This window comes from Sinocyclocheilus anshuiensis, unplaced genomic scaffold (assembly GCF_001515605.1).
Source record: "Sinocyclocheilus anshuiensis isolate Anshui unplaced genomic scaffold, SAMN03320099.WGS_v1.1 scaffold431, whole genome shotgun sequence".
NCBI classification, from domain to species: Eukaryota; Metazoa; Chordata; class Actinopteri; order Cypriniformes; family Cyprinidae; genus Sinocyclocheilus; species Sinocyclocheilus anshuiensis.
The window spans coordinates 150,557-173,503 of NW_015551065.1; the positions used below are offsets into that span (position 1 = coordinate 150,557).

Genomic DNA, 22,947 nt, shown 5'->3' on the forward strand with positions numbered 1-22,947 from the left:
GGCATTAAGCCATAATGCAATATCGATTATATGTCGATATATAGTGCACCCCTAATTATAGTAATATTATTTAATAATAATAAAAAAATGTAAAAAACTTAACACATTTGGGCGCCCCTTAAACATTTGCCTATTTCGCCTATGCAACGGGCTGGCCCTGCCTTTAACCAACGGGGGGAAATCAAGCCAGGGCAACAGTTTAAAAGTAGCCCAATTCCATCGAGAAAAAAAAAAAAAAGCAGACTTGACAACCCTGCATCCAACACGAGCTGCAGGAGTCAAACTGATCACGGGTTGAGAGGAGAGATGGCTGACAGACCATGCTGGAGGATTTGCTGCTTAACAGATCCTGAGCTCATTGACAAATATCTGATCTTCCTTTACACAGAGCGCATGTGATCGCGAAATCGAAAGTGAAAGTGAACAGCGAGCGCTCATCCAAAAGAGATTATATTCTCCGCATAGCGCCCCCTTGATGCGCGAAACTTTCGCAATGAAACACACAGCGTCTTCACAACATGGCAGCGGCAGTGGCAGCAACAATAAGGTTACGCCTTCTTTCTTTGCGTGAACATTTGGGCGGGGGAATATGGGAAAATGTAGTCGCACAGGCAGAAAAAATGGTCGTAAAATGGTCGCAGTCTGGAGCCCTGCATTAGCAAGATGTTAAACACACTATACATGTTAACTACCTGTTAATCATGTTAGAAACATGTTAGCAGCATGCTAATCATGCTAGCAAAATGCAAATCATGCTAGAAAGATGCTAGTTGTTATGAACATGCTAGCAACATGTTAACAGTAATCACATTAGAATTATGTAAGCAACATGCAAATCGTGCTAACACATGCTAGCAACATGTTAATCATGCTAGAAACATGCTAGCAACATGTTATCAACATGCTAAAAACATGATAACAAAATGTTAAATCATGCTAGCAATGTGCTAGCAACATCTATCTAATCTATCAAACTTTCAAGCTAGGCATCCTCAAAACAATACTTGCTGTTTCTTTATTTTTTAAACTACATTTGTGTCTGTATTATGGAATTCTAGCAAGACTTGCAGTGCCACAACAACTTGATTCAATCTAGCATGAAGTGAACTTTAGTCTTTTCAGTTATTATAGGATTACACGGTCTATGCCTCACGGAAGGTGAGATATAATATTGGCTCAAACCTGTGATACACTGCTAATTATCACTGACATTTAGGCAAATTATCTCAGTTTGCTGTGATTACAGTTTGACAGCAAACACATAAACCATGGCATATGTGTTTGAGAGCCCAATTAGATTCCTTTCACAAACCCCAAATCGTCTGCACTTTTTTGAGAGTTATTTGATTACATGTTTTACAAAGATGCACAATTTTGAAGTTTGGTCAATAAGTGTTTTCTAATTAAGAAAAAAAAATTTCTCATCAGTTCCAGCATCCTGATGTTCTGCTCGTGGCTCAAGAGCATCTCTCTAAAAGTGGTAAGTTTAAAAGTGAAAAGCAGTGAAAGAAATGGACAACTGTAAAGTGAAAAAAGCATAGACTGCAGAAATACATTAGTAAGGAACAGTGTTTAAATTGGCTATGGTGAAAAAAGAGCAGGGTATGGAGTTACACACTGATACTTTTTTTTTTGCTATTGCTGATAAGCAGTATGATTGTAATTTCATAAATGTATACTGTTTAGCATACTTTTTAAGCATTCAGAATAAAGCACCATCAATATAGAATACAATTTTTATTATCTGTTTCATTTTTGCAGCTCTTTTTGTCAGCGTCGAGGGTGACTTCTATAGGAGGATGCCTGTAGTTGTGTGCAAAGAGAAATCTAGGTCTGTGTTTCCTTGCTTATTATTCTTTTACAAAGTTTATATATGAAGTTACCTGCTTTTAAATGTGTGTATACTTTACCTTGTAAATGTTTGGGGTCAGTAAGATATTTTTATATTTTGTTTACTTTTACTCAGCAAGGATGCGTTAAATTGATCAAAACTGTGAATAAAGACATTTAATAATGTTACAAAAGATTTCTATTTTAAAGCTGCAGTCCGTAACTTTTTTTGTGTTCAAAATTTACAAAATTAATATAATAAGCGAGTACATCATGGCTTTATTCTTTTTTTGGCTTATCCTGAATCACTACAGTACTTCACTTATAATAAGTGTTTATATTCTGACTATTTCAGACTGGTACTGGTGGAACCGCTGCGGAGTAGCCCAGTACCTGCGTGATTCGTCATAGACATAAACAGAGAGAAGCAGCTCTGGCTACGGTGTTCTTCCGCAAGACGCACACAGTTCTGTTTATTAACCGCTAGAGCGCCAAAAGTTACGGACTGCAGCTTTAAATAAATTTCATGAATTCATCAAAGAATCCTGAAAAAAATTGTATCATGGATTCTACAAAAATATGAATCAACACAGGTGATTTCAAAATAGATAATAACATCACAGGAATAAAATGCATTATTAAATGTATTTAAACTATTATTTTAAATTGTAATAGTATTTCACAATATTACTGTTTTTACTGTATTTTTAAAGTCTGCATGAAATCAAAATTGACTATTTACTTTACTAGCGCACATTGCTAGTCTTGATGTAAACAATTAATCTGTGCAAGTTAATCCGCTGAAAAAAATTGTTTGTCTTCGTAATCTTTAATCAAAATCTGAACATTTACTTCCACTCTGGAATGGCATTCCTTTTCTGATGACGTCAGTTTGACGGCTTGGGCCGAATATCCTTAAACACACCCCTCCAACCGTTAGATTGCTATGAGAGAGACAGAGAGGAGGAGCGCAAACATAAAACCATGCCCTCTATTCAATATTCCGTTTCAGCTGGAAATACGTCACTACACTGAAATAAAGACGGCAGCAACTTCCGGTTCACGCGGACTTGAAGTATGAAGTTTTAAGTAATGCAGCCTTGGTGAGCAGAAGAAACTTCTTTCAAAAACATTAAAACATCTTACTCATCCCAAACTTTTTGACTGTAGTGAAAAATTGTATGTGGTTTTATTTATTTACTGTTTTTTGTATCTATTAAGTGGTCTGATCTGCAAAGTCAGTGCAGGCAATGAAAGTGCATGCTTGACAACAGCATATTTGGCTGAGCTGGCGAATCTAGAGCCACAACTTACTCCGCTGGTCGTATGCTTTAGATACTGGGCTAAGGTGAGACTGACATGTACACTTCCATTATTTTCAGTAGATAGTTTTTAGGTAAAAAAAAAAATAGTAGTCTCTCTATAGGGTTTCTTCATGCTTTTTAACATTCATGATATGTGATGTTTTTTGTGTGTGTGAATTAGGTTTGTTGTGTGGACCAGATGGAAGAAGGTGGACTTCCATCCTACTGCTTTGCCCTCATGGTCATCAGCTTCCTGCAGCGATGCAAAGAACCCATCTTACCTTCATACCTAGAATCTGTGGTGTGTGTTTCAACATTAATACATCAACTGATAAAAGTTTATAGGACCAGAGCCTGATTATTGCATCCTGAACCCTTATGAAGAGGTAAAATGAGACAATGTGCAGTCAGCCGGTCATTATTGCAAAATAAAACCCAACACGGTGATCAGGACCCAAATGCAAGTATTTCAGAGAGCTATGTGATAAACAACAGTATAGCATTTACTTCCATGAAGAGTTCACCCATGAGAGACAAAACTTAAAAGGATATTTCACTCAAAATTGAAAATTCGTGGTTAATTTACTCGCCCTCAAACCATCCAGAAAGTAGGTGACTTTTTTTTTGTCCGGTAGAACAGTAAAGAAGATTTTTAGCTGAAACCGTGGTCCTTATTTATTCATAAAATGCAAATCAGCGACTGCCCATTTTTTTGAGAATAAAAAAAAAAGCATATCAAGGAACACAAAATTAATACCTGTGGCTCCTGACGGTATATGCAGGTCTGATGAAGCGAAATGATCAGTCTGTGCAAGATACTAAATATTATTTACAACATTATTACCTGTAATCCAGAGCCTCAGGCACATGGTCCGGAGTGATGTCCGGTTCGCAAACGAATCATTCTTTTGAACTGGTTCTTTTTGGTGAACTAGTTGAACCAGTTCACCAAATCGGACTGAACTGTCTGAAACAGTTTACGGTTCGAACAACACAGATCTACAAGTTACTCAATCAAAACTCACTTTCGGACGCCTCAAAGTCAGTCTGACTCGAAATGAGCCAAAACACAGCGTATCTGTTTCTATGATGAATGAACTCATTCAGCGCTCCAGTTCCTCCAACAGTCACTGAACTGAGAAAACAGTTTGACTCGGACCGAAGACCGATATGCGCATGTGTGAATTAAAGTTTTTATGGTTTCATTGCTTATGTAAAAAGGTGAGCTTAAGAAGACAATTTTATTCACTTTATATGCTTTAGACTGGTGCTTTTAAGAATATATTTGTGTATACGTTATGTCATTGCGTGATTAAGTAAATTAACTGGTGAACTGAACCATTTAATTGAAACAAACTGTCGGAAAGAACCAGTTTGTGGAAAAGAATTGGATTTCCTGGTTTGCCTGAGGTTCTGGATTACAGTTAATAATGTTGTAAATAATGTTCAGATTCTTGCACAGACCAATTGTTTCGCTTCATAAGGCCTCAATATTTCATCAAAGCCATGGGTATTAATTTTGTGTTCTCTGATATGATATTTTTATATTAAAAAACCCGTAGCCATTGACTTGTATTTTATGAATCAACAAGGACCACGGTTTCAGCTAAAAATCTTTTTTACTGTTCTACTCAAGAAAAAAAATGTCAACTGCATCTTGGATGGCCTGAGAGTGAGTAAATTAACAACAAATCTTAATTTTTGGGTGAAGTATCACTTTAAATTAGACTATTTAGAAACGTAATACAAAACGTATCCCCAACGTTTATTGTGCAAACTCCTGTAAGAACTGGTTTTCATTGTGAGGGAGTTTAATTTATGTTTGATCTTTGAAACAGCCTACAGTAATATGCAGAGACTGATGTTGTGTTCTGTTTTAGGGTTTGCCCATGAGTAAACTGAAGAGTTTCTCCTTAATTGGAGTTGAGAAAGGACATGTGCTTTGGGTCTATGATCAAACCTCAAATGATTCCTCTCAAGATAAAGACAAAGCTGTCAAGAAGGGAAAGGTGAGTACCTTCCCACTTATTCTTGATCTGTATATCAGACTTTAATTTGAAGACAACTTTGATGCCAAAAGAAAGTCAACAAAATGAATGCAATATTTTTACCTATTGGTTCGTAGTCCTGGTTGTATTCTTATTTTAAATAGTGTCCACTGGTTTTCAAAGGCCGTAGCCCTCCTGTATTGCTAGGGAAGCTTTGGGTCGAGTTACTACGATATTATTCACTGGAATTTCAAATACCTGAGAAAGTCATTAGCGTGTGCACAAACAGTGACCTGTGGCGTGATCTGAAAGACTGGCCCAAAAAGAGGATTGCAATAGAAGGTATGCATGACATCATGTGATATTTTTTTATACACTTCCTAGATATGAAACGCATTAATATTCATCCTTATTTTCTTCTCAGATCCTTTCGCCGTCCAGAGGAACGTGGCTCGGACGTTGAATAGTCAGATGATGTTTGACTATATGTTGCATTGCCTCAAAACAACTTACAAGTATTTTGCTTCTCCTTCAAAAAGCACAGCAGGGAAAGCCAGCTCAAACAGTCAAACTGACAAATCTGTGAATGCTGTGAATCACATTGATTCAGTGAAGAGAAGCACAAAAGTGCCAGCTGAGGATTTGGAAAGATCTCATGCGAGATCCAGTCTGCATAGTGCAGAAGATCTGGAGGACTCGGACTGCATGATTGAGCTGGAGCAGGATGAGGAGGAAGAAGCTGACTCTGACATGGAGACTGAGGTGTGTGATCAGTGTGAATGGATTGATCGTTATTATTTGGTTTTCTGGTGGTCTTAACTAAAACCTAGGGGTGTGCCGGTACGAGTATCGGTACCGAACAGTTCACGTGGCAAATTCCAAATGGAAGTGATCATCCCTATCCCCTTGGAGTGGTGCCAAGTGCATTCCAAATGACTACATAGGCTGCGTTCCACTCCACTTTTAGACATGCACTCGCGAACTTCCCTGAGCACTTCCCCTCGGGGGAATCCCCGCTGATTTTGAAGTGCGTTCCACTTCGTGAAGTGGACAAGGGAAGTTTATATGGACAGACCCTCGACCCCTCGATTTTGACCGAGGGAGCGAGTCTGCTTCATATGCACACTTCAGGCCGCTCCATAGATATTTCATGAACATTACTTGTTTAGTGTTCAGAGTTTAAGGGTGTAACGGTACGTGTATCGTGTACCAAACGGTTCACAGGCAAATTCCAAATGGAAGTGATCATCCCTATCCCCTTGGAGAGGGGGACTTTGGAGTGAGCAGGGCACGTGCGTGCCATTATGTAGTCGTTTGGAATGCACTTGGCAAAGGGAGCGATGTAATTTCCTCATTATCTTCAGCTGGCATGTTCCCGTGACAACTGACAACGCAGCATTCGATTCGAGATTAAACATTTTTTATTTTAAAAAGTTTTATATATATTAGTTTTTATATATTATAAAGCATATTTTAAAAACTTTTTAAAATATAAAATGTATTTTTTTTTTTTTATGCGGGTGTCCATCAGCGAATCTGCTGACGGACACCGTGCTGCGTTGTCACGGGAACATGCCAGCTGAAGATAATGAGGAAATCACTTCCATTTGGAATTTGCCCGTGAACTTCGGTACCGATACTCGTACCGGCACAGCCCTACTAAAACCATTAAAAGTCATTTTTGTTCATTCAAAATAAAATAAAATATAAATACTAGATGAAAAATTAAAAAACCTTGCCTTGGCAACTAACTGAAATAAAACTGAAGTACCAAAATTACTTAAAAAAATAAATAAAAAAAAGACAGCAAAACTACTAAAGACTAAACAAATTAAAATGATTTGGTTTTCTGGAGGTTTTAACTAAAACCATTAAAAATCATTTTTGTTCATTGAAATAAAGCTGAAATAAAATAAAATATAAATTTTAGATGAAAAACTTAAACTGAAAAACAAATGAAATAAAATTAACAAATTTACTAAAATTGAAATGAAAAAATAAATATATTAAAAATAAATATATTTAAAGACTGAGAACTAAGAAAAAGATAAAAGCACATAGCAAAACTACTAAAACCTTCTTTTTCATCATACGGTTAAATTTAGCAACATTTGGGAGTAACAAACTATGTCTGTTCAAATTCATTACAGTAAAATTCAGCATTGTTTTTTTTATTTAAGTTTATGTATATTTTCATAATAAATAAAATAGTTAAACTTAAAAACTTGCCTTGCCAACTAACTGAAATAAAACTTAAGCTTAAGTACTAACATTTCTAAAACTAAAATAAAAATAACGCTAAATAGAAATATTAACCAATAAATAAATAAATCTCAAAAGCACATAGCAAGATTACCAAAGCTTAAAATAAAAAATAAAAATGATACAAATTAATTACCCATTTTCCAGTATGTTTAGACCTGGGAAATTGATTCTTCATGATCTGTTCAAGCTGCTCAGGTGCTAATTTTTTAAGCAACTTGGATGTTTTCCAGTTGAAATAAGATACATATAATGATTAGTACTTTGGAGTGTTGTTTCAGCTATATGGTTTTGTAAAATAGTGGAGAAACATTAGTTAGCTTTTGCATTAGTTAAAAATAACAAATGATAATTTATAGGGTGAAGATGACGATGATGACATAGAGCTCGATGGATCTGGATGTGATCATTCTGGCGACGAGATCTTCCCGTTTGAGCGGGAAATGAGTGATGATGTAGGGTCTGATGTGGCTGACCCAGAGGAAGCAGCGTCTATCCCAGCCAAACCCAAAGCTGAGTTTACCAAATCTGAATCTCCCTCCTTTCAGTATGTCTTCAGCAAGCGCTTTTTCAGTAATGGCAAGGTAAACATTCATCTTTTCTTACATGCATGGCTACTGAGTGTCAGTTTGAATGTCTATGCGAATCCTTCAAATCACATAATTAGGGGTGTGCGATAATATCACAATTGTTGTTTTAATCAGTGTTGGGGAGTAACTAGTCACATGTAACGGCGTTACGCAATTTAATTACAAAATAAATGTAACTGTAATCAGTTACAGTTACTAAGAAAAAATGTGCAATTAAATTAGTTACTTATGAAAATGTTAACTATTACAAAGGGGGTTACATTTGAATATTTACACGTGTCTACATTTAGATTTAATTGATTTCTTTCCCAAATTGACTACTCTAAAATATGAGACATACGGCCGCAATGCGGAAAACACGGAGTGGTCCGTAGAATCCAGTCATAAAAACGGAACTCCTATAACGTGGAATTTCAAGGAATATGCCACATTTTGGATGAATAAATCCAAAGTAGGTCAGTACACTTGAAAACGGTTTCGATCAGAGTAATCAATGCGAGAGATTTGAGAATGGATTGGACTGTGGAAGCGCACAGGTGGAGCAGAGAAGCAAAACTACTGTTCAGGATTTCAAGTGCAGGTCAGATTAATCTGTAAATATGCTATTGTAGTTCTGTCTTTAAGCAATAGCAGCCCATTGCTAAATAGTCATCACTCAAAATACTGTATACTAGCCTAAAGGACATCATTATTAGGCTATCTATTGTAAAGTTACAGTAGTAATTTAGCAGACAAATAATCATATCGTTTTATAATAGGTTTAGGGGGAGATAGGGCAGACAACTAACGATGATTTTACTATAAATCCAAAGACAATGGTTAGCCTATTGTTAAACCATGGTAACCACAGATTAATCATGGTTTTTGTTACACTATCCATAGTTTAACAATGGAATGTGTAGTAAAAATAAATACAAATGGTAATCCATTTGCCAAAAAAAAACATTGTTACTGTACTTTTACTATAATAAAATCATGGTTCATTTTTGTAAGGGAAAAAAATTACTCATGTTCAGTATTGGAATTTTTCTATAAAGATATTGTAATGATGTAGCCTAGTTATTATTGTACTAATTTTGACATGTAAGCAATTTAGAAAGAATAGTTTTGTTAAATCTTGAGTAGGCTATAAAAGTCATGTGATAGACATAGAGATATCAGGGCAAAATAAAGAGACTGAAAATTCAAATGGAAGTGAATGTGGAGTTCAGGAGAGAACTTTTAATTATTTTGCATGTGCCCAGCCTAAGGATTTTTTTATGTGATGGCCATACAAAAAATAGGGTTGTCCTCAATATATATGAGTACATGAACATGTAAACAATCTCTAGAACTGCATGAGCATTTTACAATTTCTTTTGAGAAAACTATCGTCATATCATATACAAACAGACACCAATGTTTCAAAAAGACACCAATATTTCAGGAGTTTAGTACAAAGAATAGGACACATGCTTATTAGATAACCATATTTGGGTTGATGTATATGTTTTTATTTTTAATTTTTTAATTAACTGTTTTTTTTCCAAAGCATTGTTAGATGCAGTGTTTCCTGTAGTTATGCGAAGATTTAGTTTAGTTTCAAAAACAGTATTAGTAAACTATTTCTTATGATTTTAAATCTGCATTGAACTTGATCAATCTCAAAGTAAAAGGCGGTACTAAAGTCTGATTTTGTGGTGGATGTGTTCAATTACTATCATCTTAATTCAAGTGATGAAGGATTTTGAAGTCTGACAGTAATCCGTGTTGAGCACAGGTTAACCCTAACAGTTGAAAACATTCATTAGAAATTTAGAAAAGTAATCAAAAAGTAATCAGTTAAATTACTTTAATAAAGTAATTAAAAAAGTTACACTACCATTACATTAGGGTAACTTGTAATCTGTAACCTATTAAATTTTTAAAGTAACCTTCCCAACACTGGTTTTAAGGATGTGTGAGCTGACATAGAGTGTCACTCAATTTGCAAAAAAAAATTAAAATAACCAAAACAAAAATAGTTACAAACAAAGCTGGAGCAGAACATTTGTGTGTCTCATGGCAACACTGTAATGTTTCATTCCTGAATGAATCTGGTTTTGGGGCGACACATCTCCACTTCCTTCCACTATAGAAAAGTTAGGCTAAAACATCCCAGTATGGGCACTGTCATCTTGCGAAAATGACGTCATTTGGAGCCCCACTCTGCGCAGTAGTGATCGTGAGGTGGATCTGCGGTATCAAAGTCCCGCCCAAACTCACGCAGACCCAAACGCAAGCTCACAATCATGACACCACACTAGGGGTGTGCGATATTGACAAAAAATAATATCTCAATATTTTCTGGGATTTTATCAATAATGATTATTAGACAATATTTTGCTGAATGTGTTATTGTGCTGGCCATGGACAGCTGACCCCTAAAGTTTTTGATATTCTTCATATTCTGTGTGGTGGTCAATTCACACTGATAGAAATTCATCTTTATTATTATTTATTATTGAAAAAAATAGATTTTTAAATTTTATGGACATTTTTACCTTTATAAAGCCATTTTTTTCTAAAAGTGTCCATTAGTCAGATTCTTACATGTAATTAGTGTATTATGAAATCGGTATCAACTAAATTAATCTTTGCAATGCAGAGAAAACACAGAAGCTGCATCTCAAGTGGCATTTGGATGTATTTACACACTGTTTAATGCAAAACATGAATGATATATTAAACATATGATATATTAAACAAAACGTTGAATATTGATATTTGGAACTATTTAAATAATAAAAAGATACTTTAAATGTGAAATTAAAACCACCAGTAGGTGGCAGCAAGTCACTGTTAATAAGTGAGTCATTGCGATTGAACCGAATTATTCAAACGGTTGATTCATTCAGGAACGAAACACCGTCATGTTGCTCGGAGACGCAAAACCAGGAAATATGCTGCCTAAAACGTAAGTCTCTTAATTAAATTCTTGAACTGTTGTAAAAAATCAATATCACATTTGTGTAATGGTAATTTTTGGAGGAAAAAAAACAGCACTTTGTGTGAAATTTATGAACTATATGAAGTGGTGTAAATATATACATTTTCTGCCTCCATGTCTTGAATTTGTGATCATTCTAAATGTATTTTATTAGACTGAATCATGCAGTGAAGGAACACTCTAAATGCGCACGTGCACTAGTCTAGACTTCACGTAATGTATGTGTGCACTCTTTAGGGGTGTTTTGAATGGTTCTTGCAAAATACTCGATAATGTCAAATTGCACATTCTTAAAACAACAATTACGATATTATCGCAGACGATATGTCGCACACCCCTACATCACACCATCTTTATATTGTCAAATAACTAGCTAAAACAAAACTTATTAGAAATGAACACTTGAACATACATCAACGTTATAAGAATGACCTAAAATGATGCAAACTATCTTTGGGAAAAAGAGATTTAAGTTTGACCCGCGTCCCATTTGTTTACATGACAGGGTTTATAACCTATACTGCAGCCAGCCACCAGGGGGCGACCAAAATGTTTTGGCTTCACTTTTCAGGACGTGTGTGGCACACTTGTAGAGAACGTACTCTTTTTGCAGTTGCAAAGTAATTACTTATTCAGATAAGTACCTACTCGAGAGTATGCAATTTTGGACGCATCCAGTTGATCCAGTTAATTTCTAAATGAGTCAGCCATTTTGAATGAATCATTTGATTGAGTGAATCACTCATTAAGACAGTACTTGCCGCCACCTACTGGCAGTTTTAGTGTCATAATCATTTATACATTGGCAGGCCTAAACCAGCCAAAGTGCCAGCACAAAAAAGTCAGCAAAATATCATTTAATTATTGTTATCAACCATTATCGTTATCAAATATCGCACACCCCTACCTCTAATTAGTAAGGGAAAAAAAGTTTGTCATTAAAGAGCACGTCATATGGTTTTTTAAAGTGTCCTAATATTGTGTTGGAGTCCCCTACAACAGGTTTAAATGCATCTAAGGTCAGAAAACACTGTAATTTTCCCAGAATATATATTTATACATAGTCATTTGTCCATGATTTCGAAACGGTTCATTCGATTCAGTTCTGAACGAAATGTCTGTAAACCACTCCCTTCCATATGCCTACTCTGCTCTGATTGGTCAGCTGGCCAAGCCTGTTGTGATTGGCACAAAGAGGAGCGCTTCAGCAAGTTAGCAAGCGCTACCATCTGTGTTGCCAAGTCCGCGGTTGTTTTTGATGTCGCAGGTTGTAGTGACCCCAATAACGTCATATTTAGGCACTGGAATGCGAATTTTCCAGGGGAACCCCGACTGAAAGTGTGTATTTTACACCCCAGAACGCGATTTTTAAAGGGGGACCACCCTCGAAACACGATTGGGCTAGTTTTGAGTAGCAATTGGGCGGGTTTTGTTGTGACAACCTGGCAACCCTAGCATGCACCTTTGCATAAAACAATAATATAGTGCTCCAATCAGTTCTTAAAATAATGTCATAACATTTATTTTAACACTTATGCAAGTGAATCGTGCCCACAGCTAAAGTTTAGCTGCTAAACTGTAAACACTATCAAAACAATAATGGTGGATACGTTAGCCGTACCAAAATATGTCTACTGTAATGTCTGAAGAATGACAGGCAAAAGACGCTCCATGTCTTAACCTTTAATTATAACGCAGAACAGCTGTATCACATGCGCACCAGCCTAACTAACTAGTCTCTCTCTACCGGGTCTTTTACTCTCTGCATTAACCCTATAACTCTATAAACAGCACTTTCACAATGATTATAAAATCTGTGCGCTACACTACATTCTTTATTATTAAACAAAGTAATTAGAACAACGTCAGTCTACATTAATCGACACATTCTTAGAAAATAATGGGTTCACAGCGAATTATCAGAACTACTTAGGTAAAACAGTAATATTGTGCTTTACCTGGAAACCTAAAGCTGCACTAGGTATACATCACATATTAGCACAAAAAAAAACTTTTGAGCACTCAATTGAAAATGTACACATAACGTATCAATCGTACTTACAGGTTGTGGTTCGGAGACGCTTGTTGGTCCAAATAAAGAAGATTAGAAGCCAACAAAGATAAAAGCTAAGATTAGAGAAGCAGTCCTCGGTAAAATGACGAGCACAACAAAAGGTTCGAATTGTATTGCTGTGGTATCCTGGAACACAGCATCTTCTCGACACAGAGAGTGTTCATATTTCGTGGGCAGGCGGAGATTATGCTAATGTGTTACCCAGTGACGTAGATCGGTAACAGGCAGAAGATTCGAAAATATAACGACTCGTTAAGGCGATTCTGAGTCGACTCTTTCTTTTGAGAGACAATATCTTTATTTATCATGCACTTTTTTGATTAACAACTTTGCAGACCGTTTACATTGAAGAATAGCTACCTTACAAACTGCAAAAGAGATATTTTTAGAAAACCCATATGACCTGCTCTTTAATGTCAGGCATTTAGTTACTCTTGTCAAACAATTGTTGAGAAAGTGTATTAAATATTTCTGTTGACATTTTAAACTTTAATAATTTTGATGTTTAATAACTTCCTGCACTGACAATTCCAGCACTTCTTCTCTGTCTTATTTTGTTTAATGTGGGTCATAGTTACAGACTAACCTTCATTTTCTTTGTTAGTCCCCTATTCTGATATGCAGCCTTTGTAAGAGTGATGGACATTTGAAACAGGACTGTCCCGAGGACTTCAAACGAGTGGAGCTGGAACCCCTTCCACACATGACTCTAGATTTCGTCAAACTCCTTAATGATGTCTGTGAGCAATGCTACTGTAAGTACAGGGTCAATATTTAAAACATTATCTTCAAGACATTCCTATTTTGTTGTTGTTATTTGTGAGAACTAAACCAGAGGATGAAGAATATTATGGGTGTATGCAAACACATTTATTGTATTGTAATAAGGGTTGTCAAGCATTTCAATTTTAAATCTCATTAATTATGTGATGTGCTGATTAAGTAATGGAATTAATTACAAATAAATAAAAATTAATAATTTTGAATGAGAAATGACCCCCCAAAACAGTATTTAATGTCATTTTTGTGTTAGATGAAAAGTAACTTTAGAAATAAATATTTTGATTCCGTATTGCATAAATTATGATAGTACATTTTTTTGAAAGATGTATTTTTGGCATTTTTGCCTTAATTTTTTTTTTGATAGGACAGTATAGCAGTGACAGGAAGCAAAGTGGGAGAGAGAGAGGGGGGCTGGATCGGGAAAGGTCCACGAGCCGGGACTCGAACTCGGGACGCCTGGAGCGCAGTGGCACTATATGTCGCTGCGCTGCCCACAAGGCTATTGGCGCCAACAGCGTAATTTTTTTTTTAAGAAAAAAAAATTATATTGAAATATGAAATAATTAAAAAAAAAAAATAACTGGATTTGTGAGCTGGATATTTCTTAGTATTTCTTTCTCTATTTTGTTTTGTATGTAATGGGAGAACTGTACAGATGCTTATTTGTTAATGTGTATTTTTTTAACAGGAGCCAAGTTGGTTTTGTTTGGTTCATCCAAAAATGGGTTTGGCTTTAAACAGAGTGACTTGGACATCTGTATGACTCTAGAAGGCCAGGACACAGCAGAGGTACCGTCACTTATTCTTTCAATTGTACAAAAATTGTACAAAAATTTAAATTGAGGTAGGGATGTAACGGTATGAAAATTTCTTATCACGATTATAATGACCAAAATTATCACGGTTATCAGTATTATCACAGTATTGTTAAAATGTGCTGAAGATGTTAAAAAAGTACGTTATTTATCCAGAAAACATTTAATTTTAATTTGACATTTGCTTTCTTGCATTGCTAACAAGACTCGGTTGCCAGATGTCAAGAGTTTAAATCCCCTATTCAGGGATTTTTTTCTTAACTGGATACATTTTCTGCCCAGTGTTTTTCTTAATCTTCCCAAATTGACAACCATACACACGCTCTCTCCACACTACGGAAAAAGCACTAATGAGCTGAAAACACCGGCAAACCTGTAATATGGAGTTTAGCGATCTCCATTGAGTTGTTCTGCTCAAATAAAAGTGTAATACAGCCAGGCTGTTTTCTTTCACTCAATCTTTTGTGCTGTTGGCTGTGATTAAATCTGCGAGTTAACCATACGACTTGATGTTCTATTTATTTCTTAATAATTCTGATGAAAAGTTAAATAAATAAATAATAAAATGACAATATTTGTGATTAATTATCGTGATTATATTTTTGGACAATATAATCATGATTAACAGTTTAACCATAATTGTAGAGCCCTATTGTGAAATTGATATGCAAATAAATATGAATTGATCGATATAAATTTGAAATGTACATACATCTTCTAGATTTTTAATTGCTCTGTTTAACAAATGTTGAAATCTCGTTTGCACTAATTTTTTTGCATTGTTTCAGTGATTCATAAAAATGGTTGCATTCGTTTAGGTGACTTTGCGCCAGATGATGTGGAGGTGAAAGTCAGAGAACATATTTTACAAGATTTCGAGAATTTCCTGAGATGTCAAGTGCTAGGTAATGCGTCTTGGTGTAACTGTTTAAAACCTAAATCTAATTTAAACCCAATCTAAAAAAAATTGGTGACACTTTACTTGAAGCCTTTATGTATAATGCAAAATAAAGGTATTCATAATGTAATTGTAATGAATTGTATCTTTTCAAAAATGAGTGTAGCCAAAGTTAAAATGCATTATATTGTTTGAAGGTTTGTTTGTCATGTGTTTAATGCATTATACTGCACTTTCTAAAGGTGTAACAGTGAATAGATGAGTATTATATCTGTGGTTATAATTATTCATGAGATCATATGATGCATTATCAGGTGCATTACAAGACTAAATTAATGCATCAAAACTACTTTTATAATGCATTATACATAAAGGCTTAATAAAATAAAGTGTTACCAAGAATTTCATTTAATGTTGTCATACACTGACATATTTCTTCTTCTGCATTGCTGCATGACACAATGTCCAGGGATAATGCTGCACAAATCTCATAACTGTACATCTGTAAATAGCATATCTGTACATTGTAGTTATGTATATTGTGTATCTTCTTTATTTATTACTGTATTGTATCATATTTCAGTTTTATCCACCTTTTCTCTGCACCCCATGATGCTTTGTGTGAATTAGAAACTTGAAACAATCAGTGAAAGGTTTGCTCTATAATAAGCTGCAGTAATAAGCATTTTCAAAAACTGGATGCAGTGAGGTGACCTCTTCAACAATCAAATATTAAAAATAAATTATATTATATATATTAGGGCTGCAACGCAATTAATCACGTTCAAAATAAAAGTTTGTTTACATACTATATGTATATATAAATACACACACATTTATGTATATATTTAAAAAAATTTATGTATATATATTTATACTTGTATATAATTTATATTATATATAAGTATAAATATTTTATTTATAAATCCAACACATTTTTCCTTAATATATACATGAATGTGTGTGTATTTATATATACATAATAAATATACACAGTAAACACTGTGCTTTATGCTCGACAGTATTTATTTTTTTGTGAGTTGTTCAAATCGCAGGAATCTAATATGGTTTTAATGATAATTAATATATGAAACGGTAATACTAACCGTCGGGAATTTTATCATGATTTATCGTCAAACCGGTAATCGTTACATCCCTATTATGAAGTCTTCATGACATACAGACAGAAAGTGTTCATTACAGTGAGTCTGAATAGTGTTAAAACGGTTAGAACTGTTCTGTGTGTGCTGCAAAGCTGTTTATGTCATTGTTTTTACAGCTGTTACGGTGTTGCATTATCATAGCAAAGTTTTACTGTAAAAAGTAACTTTATACAGAAATATTTTTTTCAGACTACAATCACGTTAACACACATTGTTTACATGTTTTTTTAACATTTAAGAATCATCCCCATTCATTTCCATTGAAAGTGTCCCACTGTAACCCTTTTGTTTTTTGTGTTTGAAGAAAAGTAGGCAAAAGTGGAAATTAATTTTTGTTACTAATATTTTATAAAATATAAATAATCCTGAAAAATGTTATATATCAGTTTCCACAAAAATATGAAGCAGCACAACTGTTTTCAACATTTAATAAAATCGTACCCAGCCAGATGAAAAGACTGCAAAAACTTTATTTAGGCACTTTTTTAGACCCTGTTTACACCCCTATTTTGCATTGATCGAGTTTCTGGTTCCTCTGACAGGGTTTGGACTCCATGGCTGTTATAGAGAGTTTGACTAAAGCACTGCGAAAACACCATGGTAAGTTCTCCGTTTTAGTTTTTGGGTGTAATTATGAAATTGCCTGTTGTTTACATTACTGTAGAGGGCAAGCGCTCACTTCATTCAGTGTTCTTGAATCATATTTTGCATTATTATGGAGTTTTGACATTTTCAGGAAGGGAAAGACTATATTGTTTCTATATATTCCCCTCTCCGTACCTCAAATGTTCTTAATGATTGATGAAATGACAAAGAGCCCGTCTGTATGCTTCAGGCAACCTCCATTCACTTTAAAGGGGTCATATGATGCTTTTTTAAAGATCATTATTTTGTGTATTTGGTGTAACAATATGTTGACATGCTTTAATGTTCAAAAAACACATTATTTTTCAAATACTGTACATTATTGTAGGTCCTCTAAAGGAAAACTTGAAATCGCATCATATGACCCCTTTAAATGTGTGTTGTTAAAATAAATCAATGGTTTTGTTTTACACCCCATCTCTCTCTACCTCTGCCATGTCTATTTATCCATTCATTTTAGCCCTGAGAAACATCCTACCTATTACTACTGCAAAAGTTCCAATTGTGAAGTTTTACCACACCAAAACTGGACTAGAGGGAGATATAAGCTTGTACAATACACTGGTGAGAGAATAAACCTGACACAACATTGTTTAATGACACTGAATATTGCAGTTGTTTAAAGTGCTAAGAAGAGAGCAGTTTTATTATAACGTTATTGATCTTGGACGTAGTTCCTTCCTTATCGCAAAAATCATTAGTATTTCAGCATTGGACAAGTACTATGCATGTTTGGGTTTCTTAATGCCCCCTTAGTTCTTAAAATCTATTTTTTTTTATTACAGATTTTAATTTGGTCGGATGTCTTGTCATTAAATAGCCACTGCAGCATCTAAAGCTCAATTTTCGAAATGTAAATAAATAGCTTTTGTGATTTAGATTTGTTCATTATTTCAGAATTCATTATTTAGCTCTTGAAAAGTGCTTGTATGCTAAAATAAATTCATTTATTATTGCTAGTTACTGCCCACTTTTGCTCTCAAAAGGTACATTTTTCCACACGCACCACATTTGTTAATTTCATGCCTGTTAATTCAGTACAGTTATGAGAGACTTTATAGTCCAGTAAGAGTCATTTAGACAATATTATATGTATTTATTATAATTATGTTTAAGGGGTTGGTTTTTGTCCTTCAAATATATTTAGTTTGTGTTTTTTTGTTTCTCTCAATCTGGTCCAGATATTTAACTTGAACGTATTGCAAAGAGTCAGAAGTGAATGTCTATGTTCATCAATCAAGTATTTATGAATACAGTAGGTCAGGATCACTTCAAAATCACTTTAAGATTGTTACTTCTAACTAGCATAAAAAGTAGGGCTGGCAAAAATAATATATCCCCAAAAATCAATTTAATTGAGATATCAGTATTTGTATCAGTTATAGTGGCTTTCATTCATAGTAAAACTACATTTTTAAAATAGCAAATATGTAAAAATACTGTCTTGTTTCAAAGATAATTTGGTGACTTCAAATATATTTATGATCACAAACTTGAGGTGCAATTATTTGAGATAAATTGCAGAATTTTGTGCAGTTACTCTACTCACCCACTCTCCTGATCTTTCTGTTGTAAATTAAAAAATGTAGATACCAGTGAATTTTTTTTTATTATTTAATTTGTATGTATATTGTATTTATTTATTTTCATAATGTAAAGGAAAAACATAGTGACAAATATTGCATATTACAGTGCTTTTTTTGGGTGCTTACTATAATAACAAGGTACTAACCTTATCCTCACTTTAAATCCATATTAAGTCCAAGTAGTTAACTTCTATTTCTCACTACTTTCTCGTGTAAGTACACTGTAGGTGCACATATTGAAAAATAAAGAGCAACCAGGATTTTTCTCTTTTATTTCCTCAGGCTTTGCACAACACTGAGTTACTGGCATCATATGCTGCAATTGACATTCGGGTGAAGATCCTCTGCTACGTCATGAAAGTGTTCGCAAAAGTAAGTTTCACATATCGTCACTGTCATCACTGCTTCAGTCATAGAGATCGTAAAACTTTAGTGGCCATGTTTGAAGCTAGAATAAGAAAGAATCCAGCAAGTTGCTTTTGGTGAAAAGATTTAACATTTGGTTAAATGAGACACGTCAGATGTCATATATTTATCATGTGTGTGTTTTGAGGTGTGTGATATTGGCGATGCGTCACGTGGGAGTCTGTCTTCATATGCTTACACTCTAATGGTGCTGTACTTCCTTCAACAAAGAAGCCCGCCTGTTATCCATATACAAGCACTTGTAAACAGCAAAAATTAATTCCTACGTTTCATTACTTTCATGTAATATATAAGTGCTTGTGCGTTATTCCATAAAAAAAGTTAAATACAGGTTAAATTGGGACACTTATGATTGTCATTTTGTGTATATTTTTTATATTGCGTTAAGTACATCCTAACCTACTATATTATGATAAGACTGTATCTGAATGGATTTTGTGTATGTTTTTGTAGATGTATGTTGGGGAAAAGAAACCAGTAGTCCTTGTTGATGGCTGGGATGTACATTTCTTTAAGGATTTGAAGAACTTGGTAAGTGAGATTATTTTTAATAGCATAGCTGATTGTAATTTTAAAAAGTGTTTGTTAGCTTAAAATCATACTGTGCAAGTGAATCTGGACTTGAGTTTGGCTCCTATATCAGTTTTATTGTCCTAAATTATACTTTTGTACAACAATAACAAATAAAATTATTTTAACAGACTAGTGTAATCACTCACTAACTTTACTTGTGCAAAATTCTAATCCAATATTACAACTCGTTTACAGCTTTCACGTATTTGCTTTTAAAGCCTACAGAATCCTTTTAGTCTGTTTTTTAGTGTACAGTACAGTAGTCAAGTCACAAGGCTGCATTTGTTTGATAAAAAAATACAGTAAAAACAGTAATATTGTAAAATATTATTGCAATTAAGAATAGCTGTTTTCTGTTTGAATGTATTAACATTAAATTTTTTGCTGTGATGCAAAGCTGAATTTTCAGCATCATTACTCCAGTCTTCAGTGGCACATGATCCTTCAGAAATCATTTTAATATGCTGATTTGTTGCTCAAGAAACATTTCTGATTATTACAAAATATTACTGTCTTACTGGTTTAGTCCCCAATAAGTGTGGTATTGTTGTTGATTCCTAAGCATAAATACTGGCCGGAGTACAAAAAGAACAAGGAGTCTGTGGGGCAGCTGTGGTTTGGACTGCTGCAGTTTTACACGGAGATATTTGACTTCAAGGAGACTGTCATCTGCATCCGCAAAAAAGAGCCTCTCACCACCTTCAAGAAGCAATGGACCTCCAAACATCTAGCCATTGAGGGTAAGAGCAAATCAGACCAAGAACCTAAGAATATGCAGCAGTAACATTTTGTACTCTCCAGATATAAAGGTACAAAAGCTGTCACTGGGCCAGTACCTTTTCAAAACGTACACTTTTGCAACTTATTTAGCCCTAAAGGGTGCATATAAGTACGGTACCACCCCAGTGACAGATTTTGTACCTTTTTTCTGAAAGTGACATGTTTACTTTATATGAATAAGACTTTGCTTTAACTTATTTCTGCTCATTTCAATATTTTTAAAATGACATCCATCATTTTGAGAGATAAAATGAATGAAAAAGAAAAAACACAAAAAATAACATTTTGTACATATTTTATAATATACTTTATGAAAGTAGGCATAATGTAAAGCAGTACTTTTAAAACTAACATTTGTGTGTTTCTTTTAGATCCTTTTGATTTGAGTCATAATCTTGGAGCTGGTCTCTCACGGAGAAGTATGTCATGTTTTTGTTTTTTTCTTTTACTGTTGTATGTATAATCCTTCGTACAGACTCTACCTTTTATCACGTTACGTAGCTTTATATTCTAATGTATAAACCTTCAGCCACCATACTTAAAAGAAACACCTGCATTTAGCTACTGTTATCCTTCAATGACCTTGATTGTTTAAACCATGTGAGATTTTTAACTATTTCGGTGTTCTAAGGGTTCGTTCACACAAAACGTGTCTTTGCGTCTAAAAATGCGAGACTCAGTACTCAGGAATGGCTTTTAAAAAGCACAGCGCAGAATACTTCCTCCGCCTTGTTGCCGTCAAATATAATAGTTGCTATGCCAACTTGCTATTGTAAACAAAAGCTTGCAATGCTTGCCCCGCCTCCGGGGTCTTCTAATTTGTACATTTTGTTGGAACTGACATTGATGAGCGGCGCTGTGTGTAAAAGTTTTGATTCTTTTAACATAACACGGCATCTAAAAAACTCAAGCACAACTGAACTGACATACACATCTGTCTAGTGCATGCTTACATAGAAAACAATGGAAAAGTAGTGCATTGGAATGGAAAAACACATTCTGTGTGAACGGCCCTTAACCGCACTTATAAATATATAATAAATAGTAGTCAACCATTACTCATCCCTGCCTTTTTGAAAATGACCCTTGTCTTGATATCTTGTCGTCTAATGCAGTGTTTTTACCTTGTGGCTGTTTGTGTCTTTTGTTTGCAGTGGCGAGTTTCATCCTGAAGGCCTTCATCAATGCCCGCAGAGTTTTTGGCACCCCTGTCAGAGGCTTCCCACCAGAGTATTCCAATAAAATGGTTTGTATCCTTTACCTAGACCATATACATTCTGGGACACATTTTAGTTTGGTGACCAATTCTCACAATTAACTATTAACTATGACTTTTGCCTCAATAAACTCCTAATTAGCTGCTTAAAGGGGTCCTATTATGCTCTTTTACATTTTACAGAATTTGTTTTGGGGGTGTACTAGAACATGCTCTTATGCTTGGTGGTTCGAAAAACTGCATATTTATTATTTTTATTGTTATTTAATTCAAACATTATAACATGAATTGCAGTGAAACTGTTATACAGTTGAATTTATTTATACCATAGTCCAGTGTTTCCCAGGCTTTTCTGAAGACAGTCGGTTTCCTTCAGATATACAGTGATATAAAAACACCCGCACTCAGTGTATGGGAAACACTGTAGTATCAATTTAAGTGTAAATTCTGCAGATTACATCATTGTCCAGTATTGTCCTGTCAGCAATTTATTATAAAAACATTTTCATAATTGTAACATACATATTTACATACATAATTATTCAGGTGCATGACCTAACACACACAGTTTCACCCAATCTCATGTTACACTTGAGTACCTATAAAGTAGTATTGCATCCTTCATAGAGTCTTTAGTTTTATCATATTAATAAAAGAAAGATACAGCTCAACCCTCTACATTGTGAGTAAATCACTCGCATATGCGACTAAATCTTCACTCTGGGCGACTAAATAGTAAAAGTTACTCAAAATAAAACTACTCCAGTAAAGTACAGATACTTGAAAAATTTACTTAAGTACAGTAACGAAGTAAAGCTACTCCGTTACTGTCCACCACTGCCAAAAACAGCCGAGCTCCTGGAGGCGCCGTGGGCGGGGCTAAAGAGTGACGAGCACTTGAGCACCGATTGCCAACAAAACACAGACATTTGATGCAGTTTCACTTACCATCTGCAGTTCTGAATCATTACCGGGATCTTTTATAGCTGGGACCACTCCATCTTTCAGTATCAAACGATGTGCAAATCCAGCGTCGAACTGGGCAT

General features: G+C 34.7%; 1 protein-coding gene across 1 annotated transcript in view; it reads left to right on the forward strand.

Moving 5' to 3' along the window:
• Window positions 1-22,947, forward strand: part of LOC107662083 (terminal uridylyltransferase 7-like) — a 33,297-nt gene that overhangs the window by 7,070 nt on the left and 3,280 nt on the right. Inside the window, exons 7-24 of the mRNA XM_016451964.1 lie at window positions 1,429-1,480; window positions 1,762-1,831; window positions 3,052-3,178; window positions 3,316-3,435; window positions 5,015-5,143; window positions 5,287-5,464; window positions 5,547-5,884; window positions 7,744-7,968; window positions 13,621-13,771; window positions 14,491-14,588; window positions 17,218-17,275; window positions 17,781-17,884; window positions 19,189-19,278; window positions 19,460-19,568; window positions 19,784-19,863; window positions 20,468-20,645; window positions 21,057-21,104; window positions 21,840-21,931. Of these exons, the coding sequence (XP_016307450.1) occupies window positions 1,429-1,480; window positions 1,762-1,831; window positions 3,052-3,178; window positions 3,316-3,435; window positions 5,015-5,143; window positions 5,287-5,464; window positions 5,547-5,884; window positions 7,744-7,968; window positions 13,621-13,771; window positions 14,491-14,588; window positions 17,218-17,275; window positions 17,781-17,884; window positions 19,189-19,278; window positions 19,460-19,568; window positions 19,784-19,863; window positions 20,468-20,645; window positions 21,057-21,104; window positions 21,840-21,931 (2,247 nt within the window). The remainder of the gene's footprint in view (window positions 1-1,428; window positions 1,481-1,761; window positions 1,832-3,051; window positions 3,179-3,315; window positions 3,436-5,014; window positions 5,144-5,286; window positions 5,465-5,546; window positions 5,885-7,743; window positions 7,969-13,620; window positions 13,772-14,490; window positions 14,589-17,217; window positions 17,276-17,780; window positions 17,885-19,188; window positions 19,279-19,459; window positions 19,569-19,783; window positions 19,864-20,467; window positions 20,646-21,056; window positions 21,105-21,839; window positions 21,932-22,947) is intronic.